The sequence below is a fragment of the Leucopleurus acutus genome (assembly GCF_964270905.1).
Source record: "Leucopleurus acutus genome assembly, chromosome: 1".
Taxonomy (NCBI): Eukaryota; Metazoa; Chordata; class Mammalia; order Artiodactyla; family Delphinidae; genus Leucopleurus; species Leucopleurus acutus.
This window is the reverse complement of record NC_139142.1, coordinates 193,793,911-193,814,334: the sequence shown is the minus strand read 5'-3', so window position 1 is coordinate 193,814,334 and position 20,424 is coordinate 193,793,911. Positions and strand designations below refer to the sequence as shown.

Genomic DNA, 20,424 nt, shown 5'->3' with positions numbered 1-20,424 from the left:
CTGCTCTCAGAACCACGTTACCAAAGCTGCTGCTAAAGCAGAGACCCACGGCTCCTCAGTCCTGGCTACCACCCCTCGACCCTCTCTTAGGGAGGGCGTCATGGGTCCCGGGGACCATGGGCCGTGGGGCACGTGCCCGAGCCTGGAGGATCCGTAGGATCTGCACCGTGGCCTCCGGACCTGAGCCCAGGAGTGGGAGCGGGGAAGGGCACTGGACGGGTCCGGCCTTAGGCCTGGCGCAGAGCCTGCCGTGCCGCGAAGCCTGCGTCAAGCTGTGGCCGCGCGGTTGGCACGAACCCTGGCCTGCATCCCACCCCTGTTTCCGGCGATCCGGGCTCCAGTGCTCCAGTGGATCCAGGCGACAACTCCAGGGGGGTAAGGGCTTCGTGGGCTGGCCGTCCGCGCCGCTGGCAGAGCAGCTCCATGGCTGCTGCTCCAGCAGCGCTGATGCGAGCCGGAGAGACCCGTCCTTTGTTTAAACACACACCAAATCCTGCACACGTTTCGCTTCGAGTCATCAAGGCTGGAGTTGCTGAACTTTTCTGCTATGAATGAGCGGTCAAAACCCAAAAGGTTCTTTAAAACAAGTATTTAACACACACACAAAGCCGCAAAGAAAGAAACGGATTAAAATACGAGAAAGGTAGAAATCACAAAGCCCGAATTTAATAGATTTTTTTAACGCGATGACTTTAAATCCTACTGTTTAAACCGCATTAAATCCCGCAACTCCAGGGTATTTTGAATCTAATGGTGGTATTTTTACGTTTCTTATTTAACACACCCTCTTCAGATACACGCGGTATCTGATTTGTCTTTCCTCAACACCGGCCCAGCCTAGACGAAAATTTGCTTTATAAAGACTGTCATCTCGAAAAAGAGCCCACTCCCCCCTCACTCGGGCCTGGGTTTGGAGATAACAAAAGAGCTCTGGGAGGTAATAATTACAGTCATTAGTTCTCAAAGGAGGCAGCCACTGAATGGGAAGGGGAGGCGGGCCAGCGCTTGGGGAGAGCTTTCGAAGGCCCTTCCTCGAGTAAGGGAAGAGAAAGCCACGCGCCAGGGGCCGCCGGAGGTGGCCGGTTTCCTTGGCTGACCTATTTTTTGTCCGTAGTTTACCCAGAAATTGCGTTGCAGGCCTGCCAAAGAATAGTGTGCGCTACAAGTTTTCCCTGGTGTCCTCCCAGCACTTAGGTGTCAAAGGACAAAGAAGGAGAGATGGAAAGAGAGAAGGAAAAAGGAGAGAAAACAAAGAAATTTTTTAAAAAAGGAGAACAAAAACATTGCAACCGTTCACCGCACGTGTTTGCTATTCTCTTTTCTAGTCCCACTTAAAAAGGTGGGGGAGGAGGGATGGATTTTAGGGAGGGGTCCACCTGACTCTCTGTCCAGCATCCGGCTGGGCTGCCAAGGCTCTGGTCTGCAGAAGCCGCTCTGGAAGCTTGGACTGAGTAGGCCCGGCCACGAAGCAGAGCTCATTTTCCCCCCTAAGGCCTCCTGGTGGTGGGTGGACGGGTGAGAAGCGGCCGAGGGGGCCGGGCCACCTCGGGTTACAGGTCCCCCTCCATCGCCCACCCCAGGGTACGGTGCTCGGCAGCGCTGCTTTCGTGGGTGCCTAGGCCAGGCGCAACCACAGCCGTGCCGACGGTCCACACCGCGGAGGCGGCTCCTCGCTCCGGATGGAGGCCGCGGCGTGAACCCAGGTTACGGACCGGGGCCTGAGCGCACTTGGCCTCGGAGCTCAGCCCTGCCGCAGTGGGAGGTTTCCCCTTGCGCGGGTCCTCTTGGTAAAAGGAAGAGGTTGTCCACGTCACCGCTGGGGACCTTTCCGTGCCAACTGTTTGGGATGGAGACAACCGTACCAGCCACCGGGCGAGTGGCGCAACTAACGCTCTCGGCCAGCTGCACGCGCCCTCACTCTCCCCTCGAATACTCTTCCCAAGTTCCCTGGCTCGGGGCCGCGGGCGCACGAGCCGGGGACGCCGGCAGAAGAGACAAGCCCCCTTCCAGCCAAAACGCTGCTCCCACCTCCGCCGTCCAAGATACCACCGCACCCCTTTCCATCACCCTCTCCGGGCTGTGTAGACGCAAAGGACGTCACTTCCATAGAAGAGCTTAACCTGGGTTTTTAAATAAGATGCAGTCGACTGAAGAAGGCAAAAGGCTGCCTGCCCACCGCCCTCCTCTCCATCTTACATACACTAAAATCCAGAGCAGTGGAGACGGCCCCAGATCTGCAGACTAGGAGAACCTTAAAAATCTGACCGTTCAGCTCGGTGGCGGGACTAGAATTTTTATAGGCGGGGCCAGAGGAGGACACCTCGGTTGGGAGGGCTGTGCGGGGTGAGAGAGAGAGTCTGTGTGAGCGAGCGCACTGTGTTGTTGGATTTGGAGCTTTGTCTAGAGGCCACGTTTGTGTCTCACTTACGGGGTTCTACGTTAGATGGTAAGTTTGGGATGGCTGGGGGGAGGGGCGTTGTTCGCTGATGGAGACCGAAGACACCGCACCCTCCCTCCCTGGGCGCTGCCACCTGCCACCAGCACAGCCGGACAGCAGGAGCCTGGGCCCAAGGCCCAAGGGGGAATCCAGCGGACCAGCCCCGAAAGCCGCGAAATTTCCAAGGCACTTCCTTTATTTAATAACCTTAATGACCAAGGGAAGGGATGAAGTTCATCTTCAAAGCCACCCCTCGCCCCCCGCCCCGCCTTTGTTCTGTCCTCACAGACTCAACCCGTCAGCGAGGACGCCGCGGGCCTGGCAGAGCCGTTTCCGAGAAAGACGAAATCTGTGAAGTTACCCAAAAGGAGAGAGGAGGGGGTCGGCGAGAGCTCAGGCGCAGTCGGGTCCACAGGAGTCGCAAACAAGTGAACAAAGAGACACATTGGGGGCCAGGGCCAAGGATGCCCAAACCGGCGGCTGGTGGGAGTGGAGGATGCGGGAGCGCGGAGACGCGGCGTCCGAAGGGCTCTCCGCCCTCCGAGCACCAGAGGCTGGCCCGGGCACTCGAGGGGTGAGCACAGCGGGCAGCCCCCGCCAAGGCCAGGGCTGCGGCCCCAGCGCCTCATGGCGCAGTGCCTGAGGATCCCCCGCCTTGGCCCTGGCAAGCTCCGCAGTCTCGGGCACATGCCGACGGCGCTGGCCGCCGAGCAGCGGGGCTACACATGCTGAACGAGGCGCCGGCGCTGGGAGGTTTTGCGCAGGAGCCTCCTGTAGTCGTAGGGGCTGGCGGTGGGCCCATTCTCCTCCTCCTCGCGGTCCCCCGCCGCCCAGCACCTGCGAGCGAGACCCGGGGCTGAGCATCAGCGGCGCCACCGCGCGCCGCGCATCCCCGCCCACCCCGAGTCAGGCGGGTCCTCCTCCCACACCTCCCACCAAACTGCGGGCGTTTCATAACCGCACGTTCAAGACAGCAGGGCAGCGACCAAACGGATCTGCGACATCGCCTCAGCAGGTTTTCAAAACTCCTGAGCGAGGAGCAGAAGGGTTGGTGGAACCTGGTGGAACCCGGTTGTTTGAATGACAGCTAAGTAAAGCATCAGAAGGTGTAGTTCAGAAAGGTGAGTTTGGTTTGGCTTGAAATAAATTCACAACCAATAAACAAACACTTTAGTACGTTCTGGTCAAACAGGAAACTCAAGGTGCCTATACAGACAACCATCATTTTGCAACTGCTCAGTTGTTTCCTTAAAACGCTGCCCCCAAATGTGACCCACCCCTCTGTTAGCCGCAAGGAGTGGGTCCTGTCAGCTTTCTTAATGCTTCCACGTTTTCAGGGAGGCTGCTGGGTCACCTTCCTGAACCCACTGCTGAGAAGCCCTGCCAACGTTTACCTTTAGGGTCTGCAGCTTGCCTGGGGAAGTGGGGGGCTCCCTAAAATGCAGCTACAGTCATTCTTTCATTATTCATGGAGCACCTATGAAGCATCAGCCACCAGTGTAGGCGATGGGTGAACACAAGTCCCTGCTTTCCCAGCGTTTACCGTCTAGTGCGGGGGAGGACCATGGACAGCTCCAATACACCGGGGGCGGGAGGTCTAGAGTCTACAGAGAAGTAAAGCAGGTTCATGGGGAAAGGCTGACGTACGTGTGTGTGTGTGTGTGTGTGTGTGTGTGTGTGTGTGTGTGTGTGTGTGTCTAAGCAATTTCATAGAGGGTGATCAGGAAAGGCCTCTCTGATAAGGTGACATTGGACGAGAGGCCTGAAAGAACGGGAGGAGAGAGTCAGGCAGATCTCTTGGGGAAGGGCAGTCATTCCAGGATGATGCAAGACCCACGTAAAGGTCCCAAGATGAGTGTGTGTATAGTGTTCATGGCACAACAAGGAGGCCACTGCGGCGTGAATGGGGCAAGCAAGGGGGAGAATAGTGAGGGACGAGAGCAGGAGGAATGAGGGGACAGTGTGACAGATAACATAGAGCTTTGAGACCATGGCAAGAATTTGAATTTTACTTAGAGCAAGAGACAAACTGGAGGTTTCCGAGTTGAGTGATTCCGTGGAAGTAAGGAGGCCTGTTGAGAGACACTGCAACAGTCTTCAGCAAGACTGGCAGGCTTAGGCTTGTGGAGGTTAGAATTGGTCAAATTTTAGTTATCTTGGTAGGTCAATCTGGAAGAGTTTGCTGAATGGATGTGGGGTGTAAAAGAAAGGAACCAAGAATGTCTCCAAGGTTTTTACCTTAAACCATAGGAAAAGTGAGGTTGCCATTTAACGAGACGGGGAAGGCTACAGGAGAGCCCCTCATGGGGGAGGGGGAGATAAAGATTTTGGTTTCAGTTGTGCTAACTTTGAGATACTTACTAGATATTCAAGAGAAGATATTCAGGAGAAGATACTGAATAGGCGGTTGGATATATAAGCCCTGACCTACGCTAGAGATTTCAGTTTGGGAATTTTAGGTAAATAGATGACATTTAAGGTCATGAGAGTATGCGTTGATGATGCAAACAAAGGACTGGGACTCTCCAGTGTTGAGAGATCAGTGAAATGAGGAGGAATCAGCGAAGAAGAATGAGAAGCAGAGGGTGAGGTAGGAGGCAAACCAAGGGAAGGAGCTGCTGTCCTGGAGGCCAATGAAGAAAACGTTTAAAGAAAGAGTGTCAAGTGCTGCTGATAGGGTGAGATAAGGATTGAGAATCATCACTGGATATGGTGACCTTGGCAGGGACAGTTTCCATGGAGTGATGGGAATGGAAACTTGAGTATGGTGGCTCAAGAAAGGATGGGAAGAGAGGCCCAGGAGGAGGTAGGATCTCGCCCATCTATTTACTCTTCTGCTGTAATGAAGAGCAGGAATACGGGTGTTCTGGGAAGTCAAGGATGACTTCCAGATCGAGTCAAGGGTACTTTTTATGATGCGTCCAATTGGATCATGTTCGCAGATTGTCAGAAATGATTTGGTAAAGAGAACAAACATTCAAGGTGCAGAAGAGAGAGGGGACAGTTGCAGGACAATGTTCTGGTGGACATGGAAGGACTAGAATTCAGTGCACAAAGGGAAGGTTTGGTCTTAGCTACAAGGACAGTCATCCATGTTATCACTGACTACCTTGCACTTGCTTTCATTCATTTAAATTCATGAGACACTCAAATAATCATTGCTTTTGTCCCTGATTCCCAGACCTGCTCATACCTTCCTGGTGTACTTGGGTGGGGTGTGTGTGTGTGTGTGTGTGTGTGTGTGTGTGTGTGTGTGTATGTTCAGATAAATATATATATTTATTGATTTATCTGAGTACACTATACAGAGAGAGTATGTATTATATAATATATATAAATATTTTATCAGAATAATGTACTAGTATCTATATAAAATATGTACTATATATTTCTATATAGGATAAATATATAATATTTATTAGATAATTTAATATATATAATAAGATATATAAAATATTCTTTCTACAATAACATCTTCCAACATATAGCTTGGCCTGAAGCTTCTCTAATTGTCCCAAAAGGTCCTTTAGAGCTGTTTTTCTGTTTTGTTTTTGTTTTCTATTTTAAAGCCAAGATCCTATCAAGGTTGACCTACTGCACTTGGTTGTTTTGTCTCTTTAATCTTCCTTAGTTTAGAAATATCCCACCTTGGAGTTACCTGTCTGCATGGTTAGATAAGAATCCTTTCTCTCTCAAGTTCAGATCCTCAGAGACAGATATAAGGATCGTATCTTGGACACGACCGACCGCATCACTCCCTCTTCAACCACCCAGCGTGGGTGCTAAAGGTTATCAGCTCTAAATTCAAAAAGGTCTGTGCTCAAATTCTAACCCCATCATTTATTATCTAGGTTACTGTTTGCAGTATTAAACTAAGCAGGCTTAGCTTCCTCATCTGTAAAATAGGGCAAGGAGAGTAACCATCTCGCTAGCTCCTGTGAGGGTTAAATGAGATAAGAGCAAAGGTAACAGGATAAGAGCACAGCCTAGCACACCGCGAGTGCTCCACTGAGGTGAGCTCCCAGCTTCTAGTCTAGTGAACTGCCTTGACATCCAGAGACGCCACTGGAACACCAGGGAGTGAACACATTCACAGCAGATGTGTGCTTGCCGCTGCGGGGAGGGGAGAACACGCCTGAGGGGAGGCAGACTGGCTTGTTAAAACGGGAAGTGGGTGCGTCAGTGAGAAGCCATTTGAGCAAAGAGTGAAAGAAAAGCCCTTGGATTTTAGTTCACTCACTCAATGTGGGACTTCGGGCAAGTCCCTTAATCTCTCGGGCACTTGGTAATTCTCCCATATAGAACTCTGTGGTTGGACCAGAACATCTCTAAGCTCCAAGATGGAAGAATACATCTTCTTTTGGAGACAAGGGGCAGAAACCATAGTTCTGGACAAGCAAATAAAGATGATGACAGCCACCATTTATGGAACACCTCCCCGGCGCCATGTCTCGCATTAAGCGCCCTGCATTCATCGTTTCGTTTAATCTCTCCAACAACACGGCGAGGCAACTAGTAAATCCTTTGGCAGATGTGAAAACGGAAGCTTAAAGAGGTCTAGTAACACGGCAAGGTCACTCAGCTACTAAGTGGCAGAATCGGGACCCAAATCTGAGACCATCTCGCTCTAAACCCTCTTCTCTTAACCACACAGCACACTGTACAAGAGGCAGCTATGTGGGGGGTCTGCGTGCCCTGGGCTGACAGGGTGTTCACTTAGGATTTTGGAAAAACAGCTTTTCATTGCCTGGCGCTGCTCCCATTTCTCATATACCACATGTCCATCTTATTATGCGCCCTCAATTTCAAAACTTTACAAAGAATTTTTTGGGGAAAGAAAAAAAACATTCCCAAAGTAGTAAGTAAGCTACAAATGGTTTAAGTTAAATGTCAAACAAAGTTGGTGGCAAAGTGAAAATCAAACCCAAAATACATATTTCTGTATGAATATTTCTCCTCAATTTTTTGTTTTTGGTCTGACATCACTGATTCTGAGAAATTACACAGCATAATCGAGAAACCAATAAGTAAATAAAATCACACTGGTTAGAGCTTAAACACAGGATTTGGATATTATTAAACACAGATATTGTTTATAATTATATAGTATGACCACATAATTTATCATCCAAACCAAACAACTTTTAAAAGGGAGTGCTTTTGATGATTACACCAAGGAAACAGGTAAAAACCGGGATTGTGCTAGAAAAACTGGGATGTCTGATTACCTTACCATAATCCTTACGATTTTACTTTTAAACAACACATCAATCATAAGACGCAATGCTCAGTAAGAACGCTTTGTCATTAGTCCATACGTAAATGAAAATGCTTTAGAAATGGAATGGTGAGTATAAAATTGAAAATGCTGTACTTCAACGTACGTTTATTACCTTTCATCAGCTTTAAAACATTGATTCTGGAGTTCTTGCTGTTGTCTTCGTTCTCTTAAGCTAAGGTTGTGTTCCTCTGGTCCAGGATGACTGGGCAAAATTTCCTTATAATAGAAATCTTCCAAATCTAATAATTTTCCCTGACTGCAAATGAACACATAAACACACCACAGTATCAAGCTGTCTACTCACTTAAACTTACAAGATACTTGTTTTCTTCGTTTAAAGTATTTACGATAATTAAGCAGTAACACATGTATGTCAACAGGAATGAGAGAGGTCTTGAAATGTGCAAAAACAGTATATACCGTAAATTAGAAAGAAAAACAAACCCCTCACTTCTTACCTTTAAGAGGGCATTAGCTGCTGGGACAGCGTTTCCAAGTTCTACCACGTTCAACTTGGCACAAAACTAGTAGTTACTAGATAGCCGGTGATTATAATGCTCACTTGGCCAGTCTACATCAGGACTCACAACTGACCCTTGGGCCACCATGAGGAAAGCTGACCTTTATGTACTAACACAAGCACTTCCCAATTTTATCAGCCCACTGAGGCACATCATGTGTCATGATCTTACCTTACTTCCTTCACAGGTAACCTTCTGTCCTTCCCTACCCATGTGTCTTTAGGGGATTGATTTTAATTTCTGCACACAACACACACACACAGGGGTGTGTCCTCAACCATTTTCATTCTTGGATCTCGTCAAACTGCACTCTGGTTCCTGTGGTACTCGGTATCTCTGGTCTGATGGAACTTCATCTAAGGTCAACAGGTGTCAGTCTGAAAAACTACCGGGTGTTACAGTACTTTGGGGAAAAGTGCTTTTCAAGTTAAGATACCAATCTATAAATGAACTTTCAGAATGCCACTGATTCATAAATCGGAACTCTGTGTCCACTCATGCTTAATAGAAGAACCTTCGATTGTTTTGAGCACTGTCCGGAAATTCGTTGCTTGAAATATAATATTAAAAGAGTATAATATTAAAAGAGTAAAGCACTGGTGGGCTGAAATGTTATAGGGAAATGGGAATAGTCTGTATAGAAGTCGGCCACACACGCAGGTGACATAAACCTCATCTTCCTAACAAATATATAAACATTATAAAAAGTGATTTAGCTTGTGTTGAAGAACAAAAAAGTACAAAGAGTTTGGGGAAAGAAAGTTCATGAACATGAGCATGCTCAAACTGCTCAATCAAAACCATATTAATGGGACAAGAAAAGCAAATTCCATACTGGACGGTACAATTTATTAAAAACTGTTTGAGTTCTCAGTAAATAACTTGCACTGTGTTATCTCAGTATATTTCCAATAGGTAAGATCTTATAAATTACATATAAACCTCATATGTATAATATAAATGTATTGAGAGCACACTACTTCCCAAAATCTATCCACATGAAATGGGTGGTTTTTAATCACAATTTGAACATATGGAGTTATATTTTGGTTTGAGAAGATGACATTAAAAGTTAGACATAATAATTACCTATCTTTCCTCGATCTTCGTTTTTCTTCTTGGATTGACTTCTAAACAGAATAGAATAATTAAAAAAGACTCTATATCATATTATGATCTTAATAGGATTAATTTATATATTACTATAGTATTAACATATAAATGTATTCCTATAAAGCTGATTTAGAAATAAGCAAGTGGATAAAATATATTTACAATCTAAAGAAATTTTACTCAATTAAAAATTTTAGTTTACTCAAATTTTACTAATTATGAATTTGTGTTGCAGTTTTTTTTTAACCAGGCCGGGAATGAAATTAATCTTTGCATCCCATATAAAAAAAGAGTTTACCACACAGTGGTGACCAGTCTACACAAGATTACATAACGTGTATCTACCTACAAATGGGGACAAAATGTCAGACTTTCTGGAAAGTCTATCTCTCTATCACAAACGTAGTTGTATTTAGGCAGGTTAATTAGGCTGCTTTGATGTCATCCTTGTCTGCAGGTAAAGCAGATGGGTGGATAGTTAGGGCAGCTGCAACAGGACACAGAAGAATGGAAATCTGACTTCATTAACCTATAGGAGCCCACTTATGGCATAAAAGTAGCGCATGGATGACACATATGTTCACTGCAAAATGTTTTTTCATAATTGGAAATTTGATGTATCACGGCATACTTTAGAATGTTTAAGTATAAAAATAACTAGATATATTTTAATCAGTAATTCAATTTGAACAAAGTGGTATTTCATTTAATCTTACATATAAAGCAGTATTCTCTTTTGTATTGTGACATTAGTCATGTGTTTCACTGTGTTCTAGCTCAATGCACTTGAACTCCTATATTTACATGTTGAAAAGAAGATATATGTCTTTTAGGCTGAGAAAACAAATACCACACTCACCTTGAACAAGCTTAAGATATTATAATTGTGGCAACTCTAATGCAAGTATCAAGTTGGGTGGCACCATAAAAGTGCAAGATAATAAAAATGTCAATTAATAATGGTTTGTGGGCTTCCCTGGTGGCGCAGTGGTTGAGAGTCTGCCTGCCGATGCAGGGGACACGGGTTCATGCCCCAGTCCGGGAAGATCCCACATGCCGCGGAGCGGCTGGGCCCGTGAGCCATGGCCGCCGAGCCTGCGTGTCCGGAGCCTGTGCTCCGCAACGGGAGAGGCCACAACAGTGAGAGGCCCGCATGCCGCAAAAATAATAATAATAATAATGGTTTGTAAATATCTAGGGTTTTCCCAAGTTATCCTTAGACATACTGAATCATAAGTTTTCTCATAACTTATCATTTGTAATAACTTAAAATGTTAGATGAGGCAAATAGTTCATAGTTCCTTTTATTCTTATCGTTGGTATTTTAGTGGGTGGATGAGGTGGAAATGAATGCTTTCCTGCATCAAGTCTGGGAGTGGACCATTCAGGAAGTAACAATGTAAGGGGCAGGACACCAATTACATTCCTGTCCTTCCCGTTTCCTGTTACTTCACATTCTTGACACAGTGCCCTAGACTAGGAGGTGCTTACAAGTAATGCTATTACCAGCATAAGCACAACGGCCCCTAGCAGTTCAGTTAACGATCCCTGGGAGCAGGGTGGTGTTTGCTGTGGTGGTTGCCTTAATAGAAGAGGTCCTGCCTCCTTGATCCATTATCTGAAAGAAACGTCTCTCTTGTCCTTGATAACCATTTTCTATAATCCAAAATGATGCTGAGTAACAGAGATCCCCTTTCTACAACCAAGAATCAAATAACGTTCCACCCTGGCGAGGACCCCTTTTTATTCTGGATCAGCACTTCCACCTGGGAGGTGGTGTGTACAAGCTGGTTCTCAGTTACAGGAATTCTTAGAAGAGTAAATATTGTCTGGGCTTATTTCGCTCTTGCCTGTGCTAGAATAGTCTAATGAAATGTAATTCAATGATATATTTTTCCAAAAATTATTTAAGATGGTTTATAATAGAAGCACTTATGTAATCAAGGTAATAAAATAGGAGTTGTAAATAAGGAACAAAGCGGGAGGAAGAAATGAGTGTTAAGACAGAGCTTTACAGTTAGTTGTCTCTCAGTCCCCTAGGCTCTAGGGCTAAAGGGATGTATGAAATGGCATTATTGATCATGAAGAAGGATATTGCATTTCCTGGAAGAGGACTTAATATGAATTTTATCACACAGGACTGTATATTAGGAGCATTTACACACACACCTCGGAGATATTGCAGGTTTGGTTCCAGGCCACTGCAATGAAGCAAGTCACACAAATGTTTTTGGTTTCCCAGTGCATATAAAAGTTACGTTTACACTCTACTATAGTCTATTAAGTGTGCCATAGCATTATGTCTAAACAAATGCATACCTTATTTTAAAAATACTTTATTGCTAGAAATGCCATAAAACTGCCGGTGGAGGGTTTGAAATACTACAAGAATTACCAAGAGACACAGAGACAGGAAGTGAGCAAATGCTGTTGGGAATATGGTGCCAATAGACTTGCTGAATGCAGGGTTGTGACAAACCTTCAATTTGTAAAAAAAAGAAAAAAAAAACAGTACCTGTGAAGCACAATAAAACGAGATATGCCTGAATTACTAAGACCAATGATGTTTGCAATCAGAGTTTTGATATGACAAATTACAAACCTGAAATTTTAAATGCAAAAGAGGAAGCAAATGTCCTATGGCCGTTTCTTATCAAACTAGAGTAAAGAAGAGAGAAAGACAAGGAAACAGAGATGACTTACGGAGGAGATATCCAGTGAGGATGTTTCTTGAGGAGGCCTTTGAAAGAACAGAGGTCTGAGCTCAGAGGACTGAAGAAGCCATTCCTCAGTCACTGCATCTCACTCCCTCTCCCTCCCACCTGACATAAAGAAATACATTTTATCGTAAGACTTTAAAATTCACCATTACATCATGGCGGACACAGTCTTACTTCCCTTTTGGAAATACACGAATATATAATGTATTCAGAGGCCTTCACAAGGATGAAGAGGGTAGCCAAAATATAGACATAACAAAAAAGGGACCTGGAAGTGGCCAGACCACCTACTGTTGTGGTTGAGGGAAGGCCCCAGAAAAATAATGGGACCGGAAGGGACTTGTGATGTGACGGGGTCCATTACTCACTTCTTGAGGAAGCTGTTGGCATGGAGTCATTTTGCTGCTGGCTGCACAGCTTCTACGTGTTAGAGCAGACACCACACGCCATGACAATGGGGCCTGAGTGTTCAGCTGATGCTCTCTCCTCCACAGCCACGTTTCTAAGCTTCAGCTTACTCTTATTTTGGACACGACAACAGCAACATTCCCCAGATGTAGGAGATTAAGAGCATCAAATCACAGAAGAGAGCTAGTATTGATGTTAAGGCAGTCGGAATGACCACCCTAAGTGGTGGCATCCAAGGAGAAACGAAAGCTATATTAACAGGTGAGACATCTGTCAGCACAGCTGCTCGTGTCGGGCAAGCATGAGGGAGGGGTGTCTTGTCCACAGCTCGGCAGCCTGAGAGCCTCGTCTAAAGTAAGTCGTGTGTTATTTAGCTAATAGTCTCATGACGAGCAACAGTGGGGCCATAAGAGTGAGCAAAGTCCCTGCCTTCCTGGAGCTTCTAGTCCACAGGGGAGAGTCAGCCAGGAGACAAGCAGATACATATCTATACCTGCTGTGAAGAAAAATTAAGTAGGGCCAGGAAGATACAGAGAGACAGGTGCTACTTTAGATACGGCTGTCAGGGAGCCTCTCTGATAAGTATAGTTCTGAATAAAGTACAAACATTTTTGCTCACTACAGTGACCTGGGTCATGAAGAAAAGGTTTAAAATGTGCAGTATAATGTATTTGAGAAGGATGTTTGTGAAAACCATTTAAAAGTACTGAGAATGCTTTGATGGTTAAAGGGGGTAGGGCTCCATCACAGCTATAAATTTCACTTACGTGTAACCCCCCAAATCTGGGTAAAGGCCAGATAAATATGAACCCATGGTGTGTTTTCACTTCAAATAATATACTAGTTTTCTATGTTTCACTGAAGCCACAGATTTCAAGACCCAGGGTTATAAAAAGGTTTCCAATCACTGATAAATTAAGATGCAGGAAAACAATTTATATTCATTTTTAAAATAACAGTACAATGACAAAGTAAGCTTCTTGGGGGCAGGGACTCATTTGTGAATCAGCTATATATATATATATAGCTGAATCAGTCTGCTGTACACCTGATATATATATATCTGAATCAGTCTGCTGTATACCTGAAACTAATACAACATTGTAAATCAACTATAGTTCAATTAAAATTGTTTTGAAAATAAATTTAAAAATAAGTAACATTGACTGTGGTGATGGTTGTACAACTCTGTGATTATACTGAAAACCATTTAATTGTGTATTTCAGATGGATATGTGTGTGTATGTACCCATAGTATATAGATGTGTGCATATGTACCCATAGTAATAAAAGGGTGTGTGTGTGTGTGTGTGTGTGTGTGTATGTACCCATGGTATATAGGGAGGTGTGTGTGTGCATACCCACAGTATATAGGGAGGTGTGTGTGTATGTACCCATAGTATATAGGGAGGTGTGTGTGTACATATCCATAGTATATAGGGAGGTGTGTGTGTACATACCCATAGCATATAGGGAGGTGTGTGTGTATTGCCCATATTATATAGGTGAATGTATATATACGTATGACTGCCTTCGTGCATCACGTGGAATATGTAAAACAAACACTAGGTACTCTGATATTTGAGGTTGGAGTCAGAGGGAGAATCTGAGCCAGAGGCCAGGATTCAGGAATCAGGAGAAACTGATGTCATGGCAGCTGATGAAACTGTCCGAAGGCAATGAGATGAGAAGAGAATCTAAGATTGAACCCTAGGCAACACCAAGGAGAAGAGGACCCTTCCAAAGACACTGGAGAGAAATCAGCAGAGAGAAGGGAGAGGACCGGGAGATGGTTGATTTGAAAGTCAACCTTCATTTATGGCCGGGGAGGTGGGAAACTTAATTGCAACTCATGGGAAACATTCTCTGGGCTCTACAGGGACATGGAGGGCTGTTGCTGTCTTCACTGTGGCAGCAGGAAGTGAGAGGGGGAATAAGTATTGTAAATGGAAGGACCAGCAGGTGCAAAGGACTCAGGAGCGTGGGAGGCCACGCACTGGCAGAGGTGCCAGCAGTTAACTCTGGCCAGTGGGCACGGGGGCGAAGGAGTCTGGACTTGGTGCAGAAGGAGTTGCTGAGCCATTAAAGGGACTCTCCAGGGAGGAACACAATCAAAGTTATGGTTTAGAGAAATGTTCTGGTATGGCTTGCAGAGGCTGAGATTAGAAGCAGTTAGGTGGGGCCTGAACTACTCCAGGTGAGGAATGAGATGGTCTGAAACAGGGTAGCTGCCCTGAGGCCAGAAGCAGAAGATGAATCAGAGCGAGCCTTTGTGGGGAGGAGTCCCACTTCAGCGTGTCTGATCAGCAGGCAAGATTCGGGATGCTTCGCAGTTTTGCTGGTTTAGGTAACCAGGCAGATGCTGGTGGCATTCACGGAGAACAGGAACCTAGAGGAAGGGCAGGCTGGCAGGGGTGATGCCGAGAGCTCCCAGGCTGCTCACCGTGAGTCAACGGGAGCTGGGAAACCAGAAGACCTCAGTACAATTAATGGCCCTGACAGCTAACAGGTGCCTTATCCGTGGCTCAGAATCCTGATCTGTGAGATGGGGATGCCACCCTCCAGGCTCTAAGATTCGATCTCACCATGTGTGTGAACACACCTCACTCTAGGCCTGGGATTTAAAAGGTGTTCACTAAATGTCTCTTCTTCCCCCTTCCTTCTTCCCGTCCATTTACACCAAGGTTCCTCCCTGGAGAGCTCCTGCTGTGAGGCCCTTCTCTTTCTGGGTTGATATTTGCACAGCAGCTCAGATTACAGGACCAGAAGAGAGAACTGTGGGAGGGCACAGGGGTTACAGGACTGCGGGAGAGGCGTGGACCCTGAGGAAGAGGGGTTGGTGGACAGCCAAGTGCCCAGACTGTCAGTCAAGGGAGGGGCAGGTAAGCAGAAACCAAAGCGCATCTCCTTTGCAAAGCCCTCCCTTTTGACAGGACTAGTGTGGTCAGTTTCCACGCTGTTGTTAGGGGATGCTACGGCTCCCACCTGAGAATGAGAGTGAGCCACTTACATGCAGGAGAGAATAGTACGTGGAGTCTTCAGGGTTATTTAGTGTTTTGGGTTTCCGGGGCCGCCTCGGAGGTCTCAGTATTTTTGGCCCCTCTCCTCTGGAGATACCTACAAGAAAGGCGATCATAAACAAGCACTCAGTTACAAGGGCTTTTGTGTTTGTGTTAAACAACAAATTATATACATACAACTGGGGCAAAAACTGGGAGAAAGAGGAAATTCCTTTGTTCCCCCCACCAACCCTTATTATATTCCTCATCATGTGTTTCCTTCCGATTGTCCAGTGGTCTAGGATTTTGAGAAGTTAAGGGGAAGAGAAGACGGGGAAGAAAAGAAATGCACAGTTTGATAATGTGGAATGGCAGCTGAGGGTGGATGGGGCGAGCAGACAAAGCTGCCGTAAAATCTCTAGAAAGGAGGATTATGCTCATAGAATCTTGCTGTCTCCTTGCCTCCCCGTCACTGGCACTACAGAGCGACCCATCCATCCTTCCATCCATCCTTCCATCCATCCATCCATCCTTCCATCCATCCATCCATCCATCCATCCGAACACTGCATGATCCTCATTTTTTAAAGTACCACCTCATGTTATGACCCAAACCAAGAGACAGCTCAACGGCAGGCTGGACAGATATTCACCAATATTTAGAATCTCAAACTATTAGAATGTTCAGATTGGACTTTAGAATCCTTGGCCAAGAAAGAACTAGGTTTGTCCTCTTCTCCCTGCTCTTTCTCTGATAGAGCCAAGTCCTCAAACCTGCGGCAACATCATCAGAGTTTCTGAGGATCTTCACACTTTGCTGTCAGTGCTTTTGTTACAAGTGGCCTTATGTCTACAGAGTTAATAGGCCGCTTACAAACCATTTCTGTCTATTTTTCATGATTCTTGACCACCTCATCCCCTAAGTGCATTTGTGATAAATACATCAGGGTTGGGTTGGGAGTAGGGTATGGGTGCTCACTGGAGAATGGCTTACATTCAACAGGTATCTGAGCACACACTTCTCAGCCGGACTTTAAGGGCATCAAGGGATCATTATTGCATATAATAATGGGGCAACAATAATTCCTAATCCTCCAACATAGAAATACACAGAGGAACTGAATTATTCCAAATGATTCTAATCAGATCAAGTCAAATCTAATCAAATCAATGAATGCTCCACACTTACTACGTGTGAGCAGCCGTGACAGGCAGCGTAAGACCGCTCCAACCAGGAGGGAGACTCACAGATGCCTAACTTTCTAGTCCCAGCCCCAGCTCACTGTGTGAACGTATTTATCACAAGAGCATTCATATCCTAACGTTATCCAACTCATTCATTTTAAAATTTATGGGAAATTGCTGGATGACAAAGAGAGATCAGCTAGTTGGGAGTATGTCATCGTGGTGTAAGGCATGGAACAGTGCAAACCAGGACAATCATTCGTTACCGTCCTTTTTAGAATAAAACAAAAGAAAACGGGATCTTTGTTAATGAGACCACGTTAATAGAGATCAGTTATAGATAGGAGGAGTAAAAGTACTTTTCCAACCAATCCCTGGAGGTTCATCTCCCATTCTCTCTCTCCCTTTTCCTCCAAAGGAGTAGACAGAGGAGGTGGAGGGAATCCAGATACCGGAGCCCTAGCCAAATCCCGTCTTAGACCATCACAGGCCCAAGGAAAGATGGTAAAACCTGAATTCTCGCCACCACCAAAAACAGTGGTCTTTTATTATTTTCCTTCTCCTTATTTATCCTCTCTCCCACGGCTGATTTATTTATTTATTTATTTATTTTGAGGTATGTGGGCCTCTCACTGTTGTGGCCTCTCCCGTTGCGGAGCACAGGCTCCGGATGCGTAGGCTCAGCGGCCACGGCTCACGGGCCCAGCCGCTCCGCGGCATGTGGGATCCTCCCAGACCGGGGCATGAACCCGTGTCCCCTGCATCGGCAGGCGGACTCTCAACCACTGCGCCACCAGGGAAGCCCCAGGGCTGATTATTAAACAGCTCTTATTGGCTCTTGCCAAGTTTTATTATTTTTAAATGTACTGGCCTCATGCACTTATATATCTTATTTGAGTCTGAATGGCAAGAAACATTAAAATATAGTATCAAGTTATGTTTTTAGAAACATAAAGGTGACCAGGGATTAAATTTTAACTTGACTTTAATATTATTTAAAGTCTGAATTAAATTATCAGAATATTACTATTATAATAGCAATTAAATAAATTTAAGGTGGCAAAGAACCTGAATAAATGCCACGAAAGGGAAAAACAAACAGATTCTGGGAATAAAGGAAGTCTTGCTCTTTCTTCATTTTCTCATCAAATGTTGCCATTCTATCTGATTTCTATCACCAAGACTCTCTAGAACCTGCCTTCTAGACAGTCAAGGGTGACCACTTTACTGCCCAAGCCAAAGGCCACTTTTCTGTCCTTAGTATCTCTGACTTCATGACCATTTAACATTATCGACCACCCCTTCCCTTCATGACTGAGGGTGAGGTTTCTGAGCGCAAGACACCTTATCTCATTTACCTTTGTGTTCCTGGCACTTAAGGAAATGCCCGACACATAGTAAGTGCTTAATAAAAGTTTGCTGGATGCATAAACAATCCTTTCCCTCCTGGAATGAATCATGGTGCTCCCAGCTCCTTGTACTTTGCACAATGACCCCCTACAGATGACTTCCCAATCCATAACTCGGCTAGAACCTCTCATCCACCAGAGCTCGGCCCGAATTTCCTACCCCTGTTGAATACGTGCATCTCAAACTCTCAGACTCAGGTGAGTCAAGGGTCATCTTTCTTCTCCATCTAAGATTCTGTACACCACGACCTTAATGGCACTGTATTTCTGTCCCCCAGGTTTGTAATACTGATGTCACCCGCACCTAATTCCTCTTCTTCGTTTCCTGGAAGCAGGCAATCAGCAAATTCTGTCAACTTTTTTGATACATTTTTTAAAATGCCTAATACTCAACCACTAGTTCTTGCTTACCCTTGCTACCACCCTGGGCTAAACTGCTCATTTAACAACAGTGGCAGCGTCTTAATGCGCCCCGTGCTTTATCTCACACATGAAACCCAGATTTTCCTTCCTTAAATACCATGACGAAATTCCACTTTCCAAAAATTCGTGATGCTTTTTTCCTTCTCCATTAAACCGAAACCTCTCCTAAATCCAAGTTACTTACAATCTCAGCCATTCCAATTTATCTCCCACTTCCCCCACAAATGAACTACCTCCTCTGGTCAGCCTCGTTACCTAACTGGAACCCCAGCACACCACGTTTACAGCTGTAACTTTGCTTATTCTCATCTCATAGAAAGGTTTTTCATGGCCTCACTGAAATCTTAAGCATCCTTCAATGCCTGTCTCCACCTCCGCCTCTTCCGTGAAGCTTTCACAGATGGCCCAGTCATCTCCATCTCACGCGAACATCAGTGGTACTCACAGGCTGTGCAATTTATTTGAAACGTGTTATGGGGTGAATTGTGTCCCCTCAAAATTCATACACTGAAGTCCTAACCCCCAGTTCCTCAGAATATGAAGGTGTTTGGAGAAAGGGTCTTCCAAGTGAGGTCACTATGGCCTCACTAATTCAGTATGCTCGGTGTTCTCGTAAGAGAGGAGATTAGGACACAGACACACACAGAAGGAAGACCATGCGGAGACAGAGAGAGAAGATGGCATCTATAAGCCAAGGAGAGACCTCAGAAGAAACCAAACTTGCCAACACGTTGATCTGGGACTTCTAGCTTACACAACTGTGAGGAAATAACATTTCTGTTGTTTAATCCCCCAAGTCTGTGGAACTTTGTTATGGCAGCCCTAGCAAAATAATGCAACACTTAATCTCATACTTCTTACTACTTTTACCTATGACTTAAAAAAAATAGTGGGACCATATGTTTTTGGATGGTGGGCATTATACCTTAGGATCTGATGCCCTCATGCTTCTTCACTGGATATGTACAGGTGGTAGGTGTTTGGAGATGCTAAAAAGCCTAACTGAATCCATTTTAGCTTAGAGACACAGTGCTAAGTGAAGAGCAGACACTCAATATAATTTTCTTAACTGGATCACTATTGTCACCAGATACAAAAATAAATTCTGATTCTTCAAAGATAAATGTAAATGAAGGAACCCACAAACATCCTGAAAGGAAATCTGGATGACTTCATGAACAATCTAGGGGTACAAATGTCTTCACTAGAACTCAGAAGTCATACAAAGGTGGCAAATGACTACAAAATACAGACCAACAGAAAAATGAGCAAAAGATGTAAGTAGCAAGTTCAAGATGAGCAAATCCAAAAAGCCAACAAGCATGAAAGGCATATGAGCTTGTCAGGAGACAAGACAATATGAATTAAAATAACAGTGTAATATCATTTTACTCCAGGCATATTAGCTAAGATTAAAAAGAAGGATAACACTGCTGGACAGGATGTCAGAAAAAGTGAGTTCAAACAAATTGTTGAAGGAAACATCTTCTTAGGGCCTTTTAGGAAAGCAATCTATCAAAACCCAAAATGCCTTTCAACTCAACGACTCCACCCCTGGAGGCTTATCCCATAAAAATATCATCAGTATACAAGGACATTTTCAGAGAAGTTTTCTGCAACATTTTTCATAGTGGCAAGAAATCGAAACAAAGTGAATACCTAACAATAGGGGAAAGGTTACGTAAATTATTGTGCTCTTCATATGGAATACCATATGGCTATTAAAAAGAATGATTTTTAGCTATACCTGTTGATGTGCAGGGATTCCTGCTCAGGTAGTAAGGGAGAAAAGCAAGATGCATAATAAAATAATGACAAAAAATCTCTATGTCTGTATGTGTCTGTAAGGGCATTTATGCACATCTACAAAAGATATAAAAGAACACATGTTTTATAAGAGCTTCCTTGATGGGGAGAGCAATGTGGGTT

General features: G+C 45.0%; 1 protein-coding gene across 1 annotated transcript in view; it reads right to left on the bottom strand.

Annotated features, from left to right (window-relative positions):
- Positions 1 to 3,156: 3,156 nt before the first annotated feature.
- The window catches only part of MYO3A (myosin IIIA), a gene marked incomplete at both ends in the record, with an annotated part of 170,181 nt that continues 152,913 nt past the window's right edge, over positions 3,157 to 20,424 (bottom strand). The window contains 4 exons of the mRNA XM_082839748.1: positions 3,157 to 3,274; positions 7,831 to 7,974; positions 9,329 to 9,369; positions 15,491 to 15,597. Coding sequence (XP_082695874.1) covers positions 3,157 to 3,274; positions 7,831 to 7,974; positions 9,329 to 9,369; positions 15,491 to 15,597 — 410 coding nt within the window. The remainder of the gene's footprint in view (positions 3,275 to 7,830; positions 7,975 to 9,328; positions 9,370 to 15,490; positions 15,598 to 20,424) is intronic.